The sequence below is a fragment of the Ochotona princeps genome, chromosome X (genome assembly GCF_030435755.1).
Source record: "Ochotona princeps isolate mOchPri1 chromosome X, mOchPri1.hap1, whole genome shotgun sequence".
NCBI lineage: Eukaryota > Metazoa > Chordata > Mammalia > Lagomorpha > Ochotonidae > Ochotona > Ochotona princeps.
The window spans coordinates 48,767,260-48,783,059 of NC_080865.1; the positions used below are offsets into that span (position 1 = coordinate 48,767,260).

At 42.2% G+C, this 15,800-nt stretch overlaps 1 protein-coding gene across 3 annotated transcripts in view; it reads right to left on the reverse strand.

The window, feature by feature from the left end:
• The window catches only part of BRWD3 (bromodomain and WD repeat domain containing 3), a 118,160-nt gene extending 104,233 nt beyond the window's left edge, over positions 1-13,927 (reverse strand). For all 3 annotated transcript variants that reach the window (XM_058659224.1, XM_058659222.1, XM_004592786.4), the window contains exons 1-4: positions 13,662-13,927; positions 13,479-13,537; positions 13,248-13,277; positions 12,771-12,830 (exon numbers count right to left, since the gene is read on the reverse strand). In XM_058659224.1, coding sequence (XP_058515207.1) covers positions 12,771-12,830; positions 13,248-13,277; positions 13,479-13,537; positions 13,662-13,692 — 180 coding nt within the window. In that variant the 5' untranslated portion in view covers positions 13,693-13,927. The remainder of the gene's footprint in view (positions 1-12,770; positions 12,831-13,247; positions 13,278-13,478; positions 13,538-13,661) is intronic.
• Positions 13,928-15,800: the final 1,873 nt, after the last annotated feature.

The window sequence follows — 15,800 nt, forward strand, 5'->3', positions numbered from 1 at the left end:
TGTCTAGGTCACTGCAGGGAGGAATACGGGGAGTGCACAAACAGCAGAATGAAACTCTGGATATTTGTTTCCTCTCTCAAATAAAACATTTCTTTTGATCTATAAACTAATATCCTGAAACCCTAGCCAATAATTCAAACTTTGCTTATTAGGGTATTTCCTAAGTATACATACATACAAATATAATACCCTTAAAAATACATACAGTATCTGACTAAAAAAATCATATCAACAGTATTGCACCAAGGTAAAAAAAAAATACCACAGGGCCGGCACAATAGCTCAACTGGCTAATCCTCCATGTTCAAACGCCAACATGGGCGTTGAACATGGGCACCAGTTCAAGTCCTAGCTGCCCTAGTTCCCATCTATTATGGCCTGGATATACCTTGGGACCCTGTACCTATATGGGAAAGCAGGAAGAAGCTGCTGGCTCCTGCCTTCAGATGAGATCAGCTCTAGCCCTTGCAGCCATTTTGGCGAAAGAACCAAAGGATATAAGATCTGCCTCTCTGCCTCTCCGCCTCTCCTTCTGTCTTTAAATCTGCCTTTCAATAAAAATAAATGAACATGTTTTAAAACAAAAACAATATTGCATGAAAGAACACTTTTATGACTCATCCATGATGTTTACCCTGAGGCAAGAAAAGTTAAAGGTTTAAAAAAAAGTGCCCCCTGGGACCGGTGCTGCAGCAGTTAAGCCATTGTCTACGGCACCACATCTCACCGGGTCTTGGGTGCTTCACTTCCAGTCCAGTTCCTTGCTAATGGACCTGGGAAAGCAGCAGAAGGAGGGTTTGGGCCCCTACACGCATGTGGGAGACCCAGATGAAGCTTCTCGATTCAGAAAAGTCTAGCTCCAGGCTTTGCAGCCATTTGGAGAATGAGCCAGTAGATAAGAGATGGTATCTCTCTCTCTCTCCCTCTCTGTAATGCTGCCTTTCAAATAAACAAATGCAACCGAATTCTGGAATGGTAAGTGACTGACTCTAGAGTGACTATTTTATAATATTATTTCTTGCCACTTATCGCTTGAAAGCTTTCGCCAAAATATTTTATAAGATTTTTTCTTTATTCTTATTAGAAACTCAGATGTACAGAGAGAAGGAGAGACAGAGAAAGATCTTTCATCCACTCCTCAAGTGGCCGCAACAGCCAGAGCCGAGCCGATTCAAAGCCAGGAGCTTCCTCTGAGTCTCCCATATGGGTGCAGGTCCCAAGGCTTTTCACCATCCTCTACTGCTTTCCCAAGCCACAAGCAGGGAACTAGAGGGGAAGTAGGGCAAACTGGATACTAACTGACACCCATATGGAATCCCAGCACATATAAGGCGAGGACTTTGGCCACTAGGCTACCGTACCAGCCCCTCCCCCCATGTTTTAATCTCCTAAAAATAACTGGGACCTAGGAAATTATCATGATGCTCAGGATAATATCACGTAGATTAAGCCAATGTCAGAACAAAGGATCAAGCAAACATTTTCATCAAGTTCTAACATCTTCCATTTTACTCTCTAAACAGATTATATACAGAAATATATCTCAATAAAATACAGATTAATATTCAAGTCAATGCAGATAAGGATTCAACTGGAAAAATGCGGTCAGAGGCTTAGCCTGGTTAAGATAGCAACTGGGCTGCTCATACCCGTATCAGAGTACCTGGGTTTCCTGCGTGGCTTCAGCGCCTTCCTCCAGTCTCCTGCTAATGAATGCACTGGAGCAAGCATGTCGGGTGGAGGAATTGTGCTTCTTGCACCCACAGAGAGCAAGCTGGAGTTCACAGCTCCAGCCCTGAACTCCTGCCACTCCAACACATCCCAAGCACTTTGGGAGTAAACCAGCAAATTGAACCACCCACCCCCACCCCTGCCTCTCAACTAATTAAATAAGACATTTTTTATCTACAGAAATTGATATCCTGAAATCCTAGTTCATCATTAATACCAGATTAGGATATTGCCTAAATATGTAATACATATTATCCCACAAAAGGAGAGTTCTTTAATTAGAACCTTAACAATGACCTTTTGAGCGCTGACGTGGTGGTGTAGCATGCAAAGCTGCAACCTGAGATGCCTGCATTCTATTTGGTATGTGGGTTCATTCCCCAAATGCCTGGCATATCCAGGAAGGGATGAGTTGAGGCCTGGAACTGGGAACTCAATCTGGTTCTCCCCTGTGAGTGGAAGAACCGGTCCAGGTTCAGCACCCACTCAGGTGCTGGCTGTTCTGCTTCCCATTCAACTGCCTGTTAAGGGTCTGGGAAAAGCACAAGATGGCCCAGGTGCTTGGTTCCCTGCCACCCACATGGGAGACCTAGAGGAAGCCAATGGCTCCTGCCTTGGGCCGGGGCCCCACCGCAGCCACTGCAGCCACATGGGAAAAGAACCAGAAGATGGAAGATTTCTCCCTTACTCTGAATGGCAAGTAAACCTTAAAAAAAAATTACCCTTTTTTTTGGGGGCTCGGCAGTGTGGCCTAGTGGCTAAGGTCCTCGCCTTGATCCCATATGGCTGCTGGTTCTAATCCCGGCAGCTCCACTTCCTCTCTGTCTCTCCTCCTCTCAGTATATCTAACTTTGTAATAAAAATAAAATAAATCTTTAAAAAAAAATTACCTTTTTTGAGGAAAGGTGTCAAAATTAACAGTTAAAATTCAAAGTGGGGCCCGGTGCTATAGCATAAAGGCTGAAGTCCTCACCTTGCACCTGGCAGCTCCTATCCTGGTGGCCAAACTTCCCATCCAGCTCCCTGCTTGAGGCCCGGGAAAGCAGTAGAGGACAGCCCAAAGCCTTGGGATCCTGCACCCACGTGGGAGACCTGGAAGAAGTTCCTGGCTCCTAGTTTCAGATCGGCTCAGCTCCAAGCATTGCAGCAGCTTGGGGAGTGAATCATTGGACAGATCTTCCTCTCTGTGTCTGCTCCTCTATGTATATCTGACTTTCCAATAAAAATAAAATAAATCTTAAAAAAAAAAAAACCTCAAAGTCACATCTGGAGCAGATATTTGGCACAGTGGATAAAATGCCACTTGAAACACCCATTTAATCCCATAACAGAATGCCTGACTCTGCTTCCAGTTACTGCTTTCTGCCAGCGCACACCCTGGCATGCAGTCGGTGATGCCCAGTCCCGGCTGCTGCAGGCAACCGGAAGTGATTCGGCATGTACAGCATCTCTTCCCCCTTACTTAGACTCTGTCTCCAATAAAATGAAGACAAATAAAACAGCTTTAAATTCACAACTTAAGCTCCCATACACTTCATTCCTATAAAAAAAAAGATACCTGATTGCCAGCTAATTAAATAACATTTTTAAGAGCAAATTTCCTCAAGGCCTGGTGTGGTGCAGTGGGATAAATGCCAAAATGCTGTATTGGAATGCCAGTTCCAGTTCACACTGTTCTGCTTCTGATCCCAGTCCTTGCTAGTGCCCCTGGGGAAGCATCAGAAGATAGCCCAAGGTGCTTGTACCCCAGGCAGTTTTCAGCTCAGACTGTAGTGTGGCTTGACACAGCTGCTGCGGCCATTTTCAAAGGATGAAGATCCTTGTCCCTGGCTTTCCCTCCCTCTCACTGCTTCTCCTCTCCTCTTCTCTTTTCTTTCTCTCCTTTCAAATAAGTCAAGCTTTTTAAAATTCCACTACTAGGGCCCGGTGCTGTGGCCTAGCGGCTAAAGTCCTCGCCTTGAAAGCCCCGGGATCCCATATGAGCGCCGGTTCTAATCCCAGGCAGCCTCACTTCCCATCCAGCTCCCTGCTTGTGGCCTGGGAAAGCAGTGGAGGAGGGCCCAAAGCCTTGGGACCCTGCACCTCATGGGAGACCCGGAAGAGGTTCCAGGTTCCCAGCTTCGGATCGGTGCAGCTCCGGCCGTTGCGCTAACTTGGGGAGTGAATCATCGGATAGAAGATCTTCCTCTCTGTCTCTCCTCCTCTCTGTATATCTGACTTTGCAATAAAAATGAGTAAATCTTTAAAAAAATTCCACTACTCAGTAAAAATTCAAAAAGACATAGTTGGTTATGAATAAGTGTACACTGAGCAACTAAAACAAGATTTTTAAATTTTTCCCTTAAAGATATGCATGATAAACTGTTAAAAAAATTTCACCCTGTATGCTAAAAAACAGAATTTATAAGCAGTTCCATTTTACTTATGTATTCTAAAATCAGCTAATTGACCACAACTAAAGGAACAAAAATTGTGCCAAAATAATAGCAATTAAAACCTTTTGATCTTAAACATGTTCACTTCTCCTTTAAACAATGCTAATAGGCTTGCAGACTATGGTCTCTTAGTGGTGTACTTCTTACAAATAAAATTGCTTCCAAGAAAATCTTTTAGGTCTAATACGTGGTATTAGCATTTACTTGAGTCCATCTGCTTTGATTAAGGTGGAATTCGGAGGGACCCATATTGTGCCACAGAGAGCTAAGCTTCCACCTGTGATACCAACATCCCATATGAGCACCAGTTTGAATTCAGCCTGAATCCTCTCCTGATCCAACTTACTGCTAACGTGCCTTGGAAAGCAACAGAAAATGCCGCAAGTGCTTGGGCCCCTACCACCTGCATGGAGACCAAGACGGACTGGCAAACTCCGGGCTTCCCTCTGGCCCAGCCCCAAGCTGGAGAGGCCATGTAAGGAACGAATTAGCAAATGCAATATTTCTTTCTGCCTCTCCTGTACTCTGCCTCTCAAATAAATAAGTCTTTTAAAAAAAAATAACAAATATGAATAATAAATCACCAATGGCTTCCCTTTTCTAACTTCTGAAAAAAAAAAATGGGAGAGGGATCTTTCCAGTCAGAACCCTCATCTATCCTCAGCAGCTACATTTCAAAATTTTAAAACTAACTTTCTTTGAAACTTATGTACAAACACAATGCAATCTACAATAAAGGCGACTGAAAAAAATTATAAAGACAGCAATCATTAGCACAAAGGCTACAAAGTAATGAAAGCTGAATAATTTGAAAGTAATTAAATGAACCCTAGATTACAAGCCTGCAAGACAGGGAGGCTGACTGACGTAAAGAGCAAATCACAACTGAACCACCACACTTTCCAATCAATGTGGCAGCTGAGAAGACCAGAGTTCCTGGAGATGGTCCTACTGCTCCTAATGAGTTAAAAGGAATCCAGCTGGGCACTGAATAAAATGCAGATAATCTCTGGAGGCCAAGCGGTACCAAGAGCTAGATTTTCAAATACTAGTTTTCAGATAGCATTGAAGGTTTTTTTTTTTAACCCCCAGCATTTAGAAGTAATAGGGCTGGACAAATAACTTCACAAATATCTGTAAGAAGGAATTGTGTTGGGGGGTGTGTGTGTGTGTGTGTTTCCTAACCATGGTTCCAGAGCTAAAATAAATAACCCAACTAGCATCATATGCTGAACAAGTCCAATAAAACATTTTGTGTGGGATTTTAAGTTTGTGCGTGTGTGTGTGTGTGTGTGTGTGAGAGAGAGAGAGAGAGAGAAGAATGGAAGAAGCAGATACAAAAGTCAGGCGTGCATTCTTTTGATCTTTGTGGACAGAAAACAAAACGGATTTTGAAAAATACAAGGCTTTAAATATATCAACATAAATGTAGTACAGAGATAAGCATGGGACTTTGAAGTCTGAGAGCCTGGATTATTCAGGCTCTAAAATTTACTAGCCCATTACTCTTTTCTGGCAATACGATACAGCAGAAAACTTTAATTTGAATCGTTCCAGCATTGCTAGTTCCTATTTATGTGACCTTGGACAAAGTTAGTTTGCCTCTCTGAGCCTGAGCCTCCCCAGTTGAGTAAGAGGAAATAATGGTAACTATCTCACATAATTTGTTTAGGACAAGACCAAAATTATTCACACATACATTCACTCATTCAGAGAACTGAAGTACAAAGAATTTAATGGAAGGAAGATTAAACTGCAACCCCTAAGGCACCCACACTCCCACTGGGCGTAAAAACGTAGTAAACAGACACAAATCACAAAGGCAACTGTCCACATGCTTGGGTATGGAGAGCTAGGGAAGCCAAGAGGTAAAGGTTCATGTTCGATTTCACACCTGAAGGATAAATGATCAGTCACAAGACAAAAGGGACTAAGGATAAGAGTAGTCAGGTAAAGAGAAACGCACCTGCCCTCCCAGGCAGCTAATCACAGAGACTAGTACATAGTATCTTCTCAATGTTTTAGGTGTTCTCCCTAGATGCTTTGAAAAAGAAATATCTCCAGTCTCATCCAATTTTGAAGGGAAAATTATATTTATAATGCTTGCACCAAAAAGAAAGACGAATAAAATGCAAAAAGAAACAGTATTTCCTTCCAATGCTTTTCAGGAAAATATAAATGCCTATAATAATTAGGCACTGCGTCATTTAACCAAACAGTGGAGTTTTAAAGTTTTGTCAAAGGAGGGGTAGAACAAGGCAAAAAGGACAAAGTGAGCCTGCAGGTCTTCCTCTGGTCAGATCACTGGTTAACAGGGAGGAGGGGTACAAAGCCTTAAGACTTGCTATCACACTCCTTTGAAAATACTAATCGTTATTCATAGCACTCCTTCTAGGTATCAGTTTTAAGATTTCTCAGCAAAGAGACAGCCACAGCCCTTCTCCCAAGACTCAAGTATTCCTAGGTCACACTACTTACTGCAAGAAAGCATTAAAGTACCATCACCCTCAGGGCAGATGAAATCAATCCCAGGACAGGGGACCCACCCACATTGTAGAAGCCACTCAGCAGGGGAAGATTCAATTTAAAAAAAAAAAAAAAACTCAAGTACCAGAGAGCCAGCTAAATAAGTCTTAAAAATGTGTCACAAACCGCTTCTAACAAAATTTAGGAAAATCTAATAACTTCAGGCCAATTAACTCTAAAGACTCAAGATAGATACCGAAGGGTATAAGAAAACAAACAAGGTACTTTATGAAAATATAAGAATTACATTGATATATAGAAATTCAACGTAAGATCAGATTGGTTGAGAAACCCTGCAAGATGACATCAGACAAACTCACAGTATATTCCCACCTATAAAAGAGCAAATACTATGCCAGTGTCATATTGAGTCATTTCTATAGTAGTTATAAAAATGCAAATAACAGTATCTTGTGGCACGTTTATTATTTTTGTCTGAGTTAATATAGACACACTTCAAAACCTCATTTCGGGTTCAATTCTGAAGCTCACATTCTAAAAACTCCTTTTTATAGTACTCTTCTTTATGTCCCTTGCCTTATAAACATCTTATGAAAATAAGGGAACAATAATTAGCTACCTAAGAAAATACAGATTCTGGGATGATAATTTTCCAGTTTCCATGCTGGACATTCAGACTCTCTGTCTTGATTTTAAAATGCATTAACCAGGGCCCAGCACGGTGGCCTAGCAGCTAAAGCCCTCGTCTTGAACGCACCGGGATCCCATATGGGCACCGGTTCTAATCCCGGCAGCTCCACTTCCCATCCAGCTCCCTGCTTGTGGCCTGGGAAAGCAGTTGAGGACGGCCCAAAGCTTAGGGACCCTGCACCCGCGTGGGAGACCCGGAAGAGGTTCCTGGTCCTGGCATCGGATTGGCGCAGTTCCACCAGTTGCAGTCACTTGGAGAGTGTATCATCAAATGGAAGATCTTCTCTGTCTCTCCTCCTCTCTATATATCTGACTTTGCAATAAACATAATTTTTTTTTTACAAAAATAAAACTGCATTAGCCAATTTTTTTGCATAGCATATTAAAAAAATCACACAAAATCAATCTTTCACATGCAGCTTCTTTGGCCCACACAATAACCATGTAAAACAGGTGGGATTTTTCATTTTTTAAATGAAGAAATTGGATCTCGAAGAGGTTAAGTAACTTTCCCAGGCTCATTACAGCAAGTTCAAGGCTATCTTTTACAATAAATTTCAGCATCTTTCCTACAGCTCACAAATTCCCACATACGTCAAAACAAAGTCACATCTAAAATATGACATAAACACTGAATTCTCTTTGGATTACTATTTCATTCCCTATCAGTTAATTGCAGAAGTAAACAAAAACACACAAACTAATCTTCAAATGTGACAAACTTGATTCCAGGGGAAAAAAAATAGGTAAGGCAAACACATAAAACTCAAATGTTTAACGTAAGAGCAGCTCTCTTTATGTTTATAACGCCATCTTATTTGTAATGAGATACCAGTTTTCCTAGGATTAATGATAACTCTCCAAAAGGATTTTAATCGATGAAAATATGTACAGCCCAAACGTGAAAACAGTGTCACTTTAATTCAAACAGCTAAGCTAAAGCCACATTATTTCACAAAGCAGGAGTACGTGTGTGGATCAAGCACAGCATCAGCCAGGAAGACTTGCTTCCAGATAGTCACTGCTGTGTGCCATACCTCTGAATTAGTACTATATGCACACTGCACTGGAGTTGAACAGCATATGCATTTTGACTTCCCATGATGCCTTCCGTTCTTCCTGACTATGGCCGTGTGTCCACATGGCAGTTAATAAATCACACATGTTTAAACTGCTTCACACTTAAAGATACAATCACTATTCTACAAGCACTCAAGGATAGCTGTGCTATTATAAACAATTTAAGCTATTACTAGTAATTGGAGAACAACAGCTAGGAGAGGTTAAAAAAAAAAAAGAATATAGCTATGTCTGGAATTCAAATACAGTAGTTGGGGAAGATCAAAAGCGAAAATGTTGTCACACTTTTAAGCTTGAATGTATTATATGCAGATTCAAGTTCTTATACTAACATATCAATGGATACACATATTACTTTAAATAATAAAAACAATCGATGTGTAAATTCCTTCCAGTATTCAGTACACAAAATGAGGATAACAAAATCTATCTCATCCCAAATACAAACACTAACAGTACTTTCAATTATAAAAATGAAAAACGGTTAAAGGTAAAAATATATACCACTCATAAATATAATTATGTAAAATTATGCCTTTGGTTCACTCTTATCATAGGAATCCTCTTAAACTGACTCGAAAACCTGAAAACATGGCACAGAACGTTAAGCTGTCACCTGCAAGGGCCAGCATCCGATAAAGTGACCACTCAACTGCCAGTTGTTCTAATCCAGGTCCTTCCAAAGGCATCTGAGAAAGCAGCAGAAGATGGCCCACACACTTAGATAGCTACATGGGAGACCCTCAAGCCGATCCTGGTTCCTGGCTTGGATTTGGCCTGGCCTAGCCCAGGCCTTCACAGGTATATTGGAAACAAACCAGCAGATGGAAGATCTCTTGTTCTCTCTCTCTGTTCAGTACCTCTACCTTTCAAATAAATATATTTTTTTTAAATCTTAAAACAAAACCTCCAAATCACTATTCAATATTTCAATTCCAATGTTAACAAAACTACTCATTTAAACGTAACAAACACCTTTGGATCACTCTGTCCTCAATAAAGCTCATCGAAAGAAGCGACACAGCGGGCAACAAGTCAAAATAACATCTATAATGATTTCAAGAACCTTCCTTAGGATGGATAGCAAGAAATAAATGTTATTCTATAATGCTGTCAATAACCATCAAGCAGGAAACAGAGAATGAAGAGAAACACCCTGATCAAACTTCAGGCAATTATAACAACTTAGAAATGTTTTCCACTACCATTTCCTAAATTTCTAGAAAATTTGAAATTTTGAATTCGATATTCAAAATCCTTACAGACCAACTGACACCAACAAGCATTTCACATACAGACTCTTTTAAAGGCCCTTCAGATCTTAGTATGCCAATAGTCGCCTGCTAATCATTAACAAAACAAAACCAAAAAAAAAAAAAAAAAAAAACACACCTTCCCAGGGATTGGTGTTGTGGTTCACTGGGTTAAGCCACTGTCCGTGACAACAGCAGCCCATATGGTGGCCAGTTTAAGTATCCATTGCCACTGATCTACTTCCAGTCCACCTCCCTACTAAACTGACATGACAAAGCAGCAGCAAACGCCACCCACATGGAAGAATCACATGGAGTTCCAGGATTTTGGCCACTGAGGAGTAAACCAGTAGATTAAAACATTCATCTGTCTGTCTGTCTGTCTCTCGCTCTCTCTCTCGATCTCTCAATCTCTCCCTCTCTGTAATTCTGCTTTACAAAACAAATAATCTTACAAATAAAGCACCTTCTCTATGTTGCAAAATATATATTACATGACCATTTTTAAAAACGAGGGACTTTATAGAATATACAGTAGTGAGAGCAAAGTATTTAAAAATATTCATTGCATCATTACCTTAACATTAGTCTGGATACATCAAGCAGTAGACACCCAATTCAAAGAAAATATACTGATTAATTGAAAGAGAGGATTTTTGTTTGAAATATGCAGTATATATGGTCATGCAACACCAATTCACTATGCAGACACTAACTTATAGTCTTTTATCTCTCCATTATGAATTTGTATTTTTCCTTTTCATATGCAGTATATCTTAAGCTTAAAGTACTGCCATATAATTTAACATGCCAGATACTTGGTTTTTAATCCAAACCATGCAGCTAAATCAAATCCACTGCTTTAAAAACAGGTTTAAAAGCACCTACCCCTAAGGGAACAAAAATCCCATCCTTCCTACACTGAACCTACTCAAAATGATGTTTAACATTGCATACTCAGTTTTCAGGCACTATTTTATTTTCCTTATGTTTAAATTTTCAGTTATGTCCCATCTTCCCTTATAAAGACAGCCACAAGCAGAGAACAGATCTCTGATTTAAAAGAAGTGTATATCAAAAGTAGCATCTCTTGAAAACCTGGATCTGGGTACACAAAACTAAAAGCCTGAGCACACATTACCAAAATTAAATGAAAACGAGAAGATACACTGTTTATCTAAACCACAGATAACTGGCAACTGGGCACAAGAAAATTTCACGTACAACGCATAAGGAAATGTACTTACAAAAACAGAAGAGAAACAATAATACAGCTTAAAATGAGTATATTAAGCATATTGAAGTAAATTAACAATTCAAAAAATAGTGAAAAGAGCTACTTAAATCAACTACAGGCTGTCTTCACCTGTTAAAACCAACAGACGGTTAAAGGTAATTGAATCTGTTTAGAGTGTGAGAGAAACATACAGAATAAAACAAAAGCCTAGTAAACTGGGCGCGTGCATGTGGTGAGACCAAGTGTTTTTAATTACTTTGAGGCTATCACAGTCAAGATAGTTTAAGAAACTTTTACCACTTGCTTAAAAAAAGTCCACTTGCACACACAACGGCTCTGAGACAAACACAAACAAAAACAGGTCAATACACCTCAATATTCAAAAACGACCTTGGAAATCCTACCAGCCATTAAGTTTTAAAAATATATACTCAATATGCGTAACCACTATTGTTTTTTGCCTTTTCAGAAGGGGCAGAACTTCAAGCCTAACAAAAGGTCTGCCTGCAAATTAAACAACCTGGTAATTCAAGCAGCTTTTCAAAAAGAAAATTTTTTTATTGATGTGCGAAAGAGTTAGCATTAACAGAACAAATGGCCAAATTTACCCTTGCCACAATTATAGCACCATTTTCTGTGATCTGAAAAGTATCAGAAAAAAATTAGCAGGCAAATTCCATAATGAGCACTGTCTCACTGTTTTAACATGAGAAATATTAAAATGAACACAAAAGTAAATTAAAGCGTGTGCTACTGCAAATTTTAAATTGTTTTAGAACATATTTAGAATATAGTATACACCTCCAACTTTTTTAACTTTGTCCAGTGTTTTTTCCTTTGAAACTTATTTGAAGAAAAGATAGCTGAATTTAGATTTCTGTAACATCACCTCTCTCTTTTCATTACCCTCCAATTTACTGCACCAGTGTAACACACGGGAACCTCGTCTCGCCAGAATAAAGACGATCACCTTTTTGTGTTTGCTAATATTGAACAGAAGGTTCATTTATACTGTAAATCACATACGCTGAAACAGTGTAACCTATGTCTCTGGTTCGTTAAAAAAAAAGTATCTCTTTTAACAGACGCCCATTGTCTGCTCATAAATCTAAACTCGTGTTTCAACAGTTCTTCAAAAGGTCACTATGTATAGTTTTTATTTGGCGAAAATGCATCCGTACAAATACGCTTTACTGATTTAATGAGGCATTTTCTAAGATATGAGCTACACAACGAATAGGCGTTTATTCAGCAGTACATTATCTACACGAGGCAAATTTTGGAATTCGCTCGATGCGCTTTATTATTTTTTAATTGTGTCGGTTTTTCCCAGTCCGGAGTCCGTCAACTCCCCTTCTGAGCCCCTTCGCGTCCCCCCCACCACCAAGAAAAAAAAAAAGACCAAGCCTGGCCTCAGTTCCCGTATTTCAAGCCAGGACCAACCAGAAACCAGTTTTCTTCCACTAATCCGGAACTCCGGGCTGTTACCAACGCTGCCATTGGCCAGCGTCAGTCCTTGGTACGTGCCCCAAGATAACCCCCTGGTTTCTCTTCGCTTCCCCCTACAATGGGCCTTCCCCGAGGTTTATAGCAATATTCCTAGTTCAAAACACGGCACCTCTCAAAAGCAACTCACACATTCTTCAAAGTTTTCGGGTAGCAACAAGGGAGGCCAAGGAGAGGGCAAGATACCCTTTTCTCAGACTCGCGGGAGGGGGAAGGGGCAGACGTTCTTCAGCTCGGCACCAAGCTCGAGAGAGCCTTGTTGGCTGCGGGGTCGGGGCGGATAGGGGGTACAAGGTGGAGAGGGAGGGGTTGAAAGAGTTAAGATTAAGTTGAAATGAAAACTTTACTCACCAGATCCTCGAAGCTTCTTCGGTGCTCTTTCCCCTCCCAGTCTAAGCGGCGCGGAATCAGCTGGGGGCCGAAGGAAAAGAAAGGGGGAGGGGGGCAGACGATGAAGGCGAAGCCTGCGCTCCCCATCAACCCGGTCCAGCTTGGGTCCTGCTCCTCGACCCTCTGGAGTCTTTATTTCTTAGGGTCCAATAAGCAATTACCGTGGAGCTAGACTGAGCGTGTGTTGGGGGGGGAGGGGGAGGCCAAGGGGGAGGAAATCCTGAAAAACCGCTTCCCACAAGGATAAAGAGGGGGCGAGTTAAGACCCCAGCGTTGTCCGCCCCTTTGGAAGGAAGAAGCCGCTTCACCCCCATGACAACAGCTATGGGTGCCCAGTCCCAAGCCTCCCTTCTGGCCCCTGCCCTCCGCCCGGTCTTGCCCTCCCCTTCCTCCAGTCTCACCCAGCCCTCCCCACCCCTTCCCGAAGGGGCTCGGTACCTGATGCTCCTCGAGCTCCTGCACTAGCACCTGAGCAAAAGGGAAACACGAATGAGGAGCAGCTCGGGCTATCAACCCATTCCTCCCTCCCCACTCCGAACCCAGACGCTGACGGTAGGACTAGTCAAGGCCGGCCTTTCCCTCACCCTCAGCCAAACCGCTCAGCCCGCTGCCTCGATTTCCCCACTGGGACCATTCCCCACTACTCCCAAATTTGCTTCTCCACCTCACCTGAGCAGATTTGTTGCAGGGTCCGGACTGCAAGAACCTAGCGATCAGGTAATACAGCTCTGAGAAGGGGGGGGAGGGAGGTTGAGAGGGAGGCAAAGAAGAGAAATAGAAGCTTTTTAAAAAGAAACTGACAGCCGTCGAGCTAAGCCCCCATCCCCTCAACCCCCAGACATAGCTACCCACCGGCTTCGATCTGGGTAGGTGCAGCCGCCATCCTTTTCCCGAGGGGATTTAGGGGCTTCGCTCCGGAGGGGCTGCCGGGGGTGGTTGGGGGCGCTGCCTCTATTGTGGTGGAGCCCCCATGCCCGGGAGTCCCGCCGCTTCCGCCGCACTCCTCGTCCCAGTTTCGGTCTCTCTCGGATTCATCGCATCACGTTTCGACCCATAGATATTCTAGCCCAGGAGCCGAGGAGGCGGAGGAGGAAGGAGAGCGAGAGAGAGAAGAGGAGGGAGGAGCCGAAGTGGCGGAGAAGTGGGCGGGGGCAAAGGAGGTGGAGAGAGGGGAGGGCGAAAACCGTGAGGAGCCTGCAGAGCGCCTTAGTCGCCGCTAGAGGCACCATACCAGGCACCTGGCCTAAGCTCTCCCGAGGGCCTACGGTTGCTTAGCTACCGCGACAGAAAGGAGGGGAGGTGCTAACTGAAGGCCGACGCTCTGGCAACCGTCGTAGAACTCTGTGGTACTGTCGCGTCCGCGTTTGCGAGCTGCGAATCACTTGCCCTTCCTGGGAGGGCAGTCGGGCCCTTTCCGGTAGACAACTCTTCCCCCCTAGGGGTAATCTCGAGGAATTTGTCAGGGATTGAATTTACCTATCATTTTGCCTTCGTTTTGCTCCGGGCACAGAAGGGCTTGGCTTTTTTGTTTGCTTTTTTTTCCCCTTTTTTCAGAAGCCAGCCTCTAAGTGATTTTACGACTAAGAAAGGAAAAGGAGTTCCTACTTGGTTGTCACTTTTCTTTGAAAGGATTTTTTTGGTACCAAATGAAAATGTTGCAATTACCAGTCTAGAGTATGGGATTCACAGTGTCACAGAAGAAAAGCCCTCAAAATGTCCTAACATTCTAATAAATAATGGGTGAGAAATTAGCATTCAGCCGCGAAGCACGTTTTCCCTTATGAAAGTTTAACACCTGCTCTGTCTGCACCATCCCGATAGGATCATTTTCTACTCTGCTTTTAAATGCTGTCGAAATATTTTCCATTAACCAAGGATTTTTATCCGAGAATACTAATATACATCTCTATATGCAAGTACTTTTTTACAGTTCAGAACTACATTTGTTTAACCCCCGACTTTTAGGACAAAACTGGCCTTCAGTTTTTGATTATGAAAATCTAAAGTGTCCAAAAAATACTTGTATAGTAATTCATATCAATGCAATAATTGGGCCTCTTTGCTGCTGTACTGCCTTAACATCCCGACCCCACCTACATGCCTGCAAAAAACTAAGCTCATGAGTTGAGACTAGAGGTACTGTTTAAGTTACAATATATTCAATGTGAAGGTTCACCTTCTAAATTTAGCCCTGACCTGCTAGAAATGTGCGGTCCTTCCTCCACCACTGGCAACACTGTCTACAAGTTTATCAAGCCGGCATAACCTTACCTTGGTGGTTTAGCTCACACCTGGCCATATCTCGTCCTCAGAATGTAACAAACTTGGGAAATAAATTGTGCAATTGATAGGTTGATTCTTGGTTGTTTAGCTGTGGTACTTGATAATACCACTGACTGAAAAAAATGCATAGATATTAAAAAACACAAAAAAGAAACAAAAATACACATATATCAAAAATGCATATAACCTGCAAAACTGGTTGTAAGCAATTTAACAAAGTGCAAACTTGAATACTTCTCAGTGTAACAGCATTTCCTGAGTCACTGTTATGCACTAAATGCTTTACCTGCTTTACCTCATTTAGTCATAGCAAGTTAGATGTTCTCCCCATTTGTTTTTTTTTAAGATTTACTTATTTTTATTGCAAAGTCAGATATACAGAGAGGAGGAGAGAACAGAGAGGAAGATCTTCTGTCCGATGATTCACTCCCCAAGTGACTGCAATGCCCAGTGCTGCGCCTATCCGAAGCCGGGAATCTGGAACTTCCTCCAGGTCTCCCACACGGGTGCAGGAACCCAATGCATTGGGCCGTCCTCAACTGCTTTCCCAGGCCTGAAGCAATGAGCTGGATGAGAAGTGGAGCTTCTGGGATTAGATCCTATATGGGATACCGGTGCGTTCAAGATGAGGACTTTCAGCCACTAGGCTACTGCGCTGAGCCCTGCCCCATTTATTTTATGATAAAAATAACTATACAGGGCCCAGCG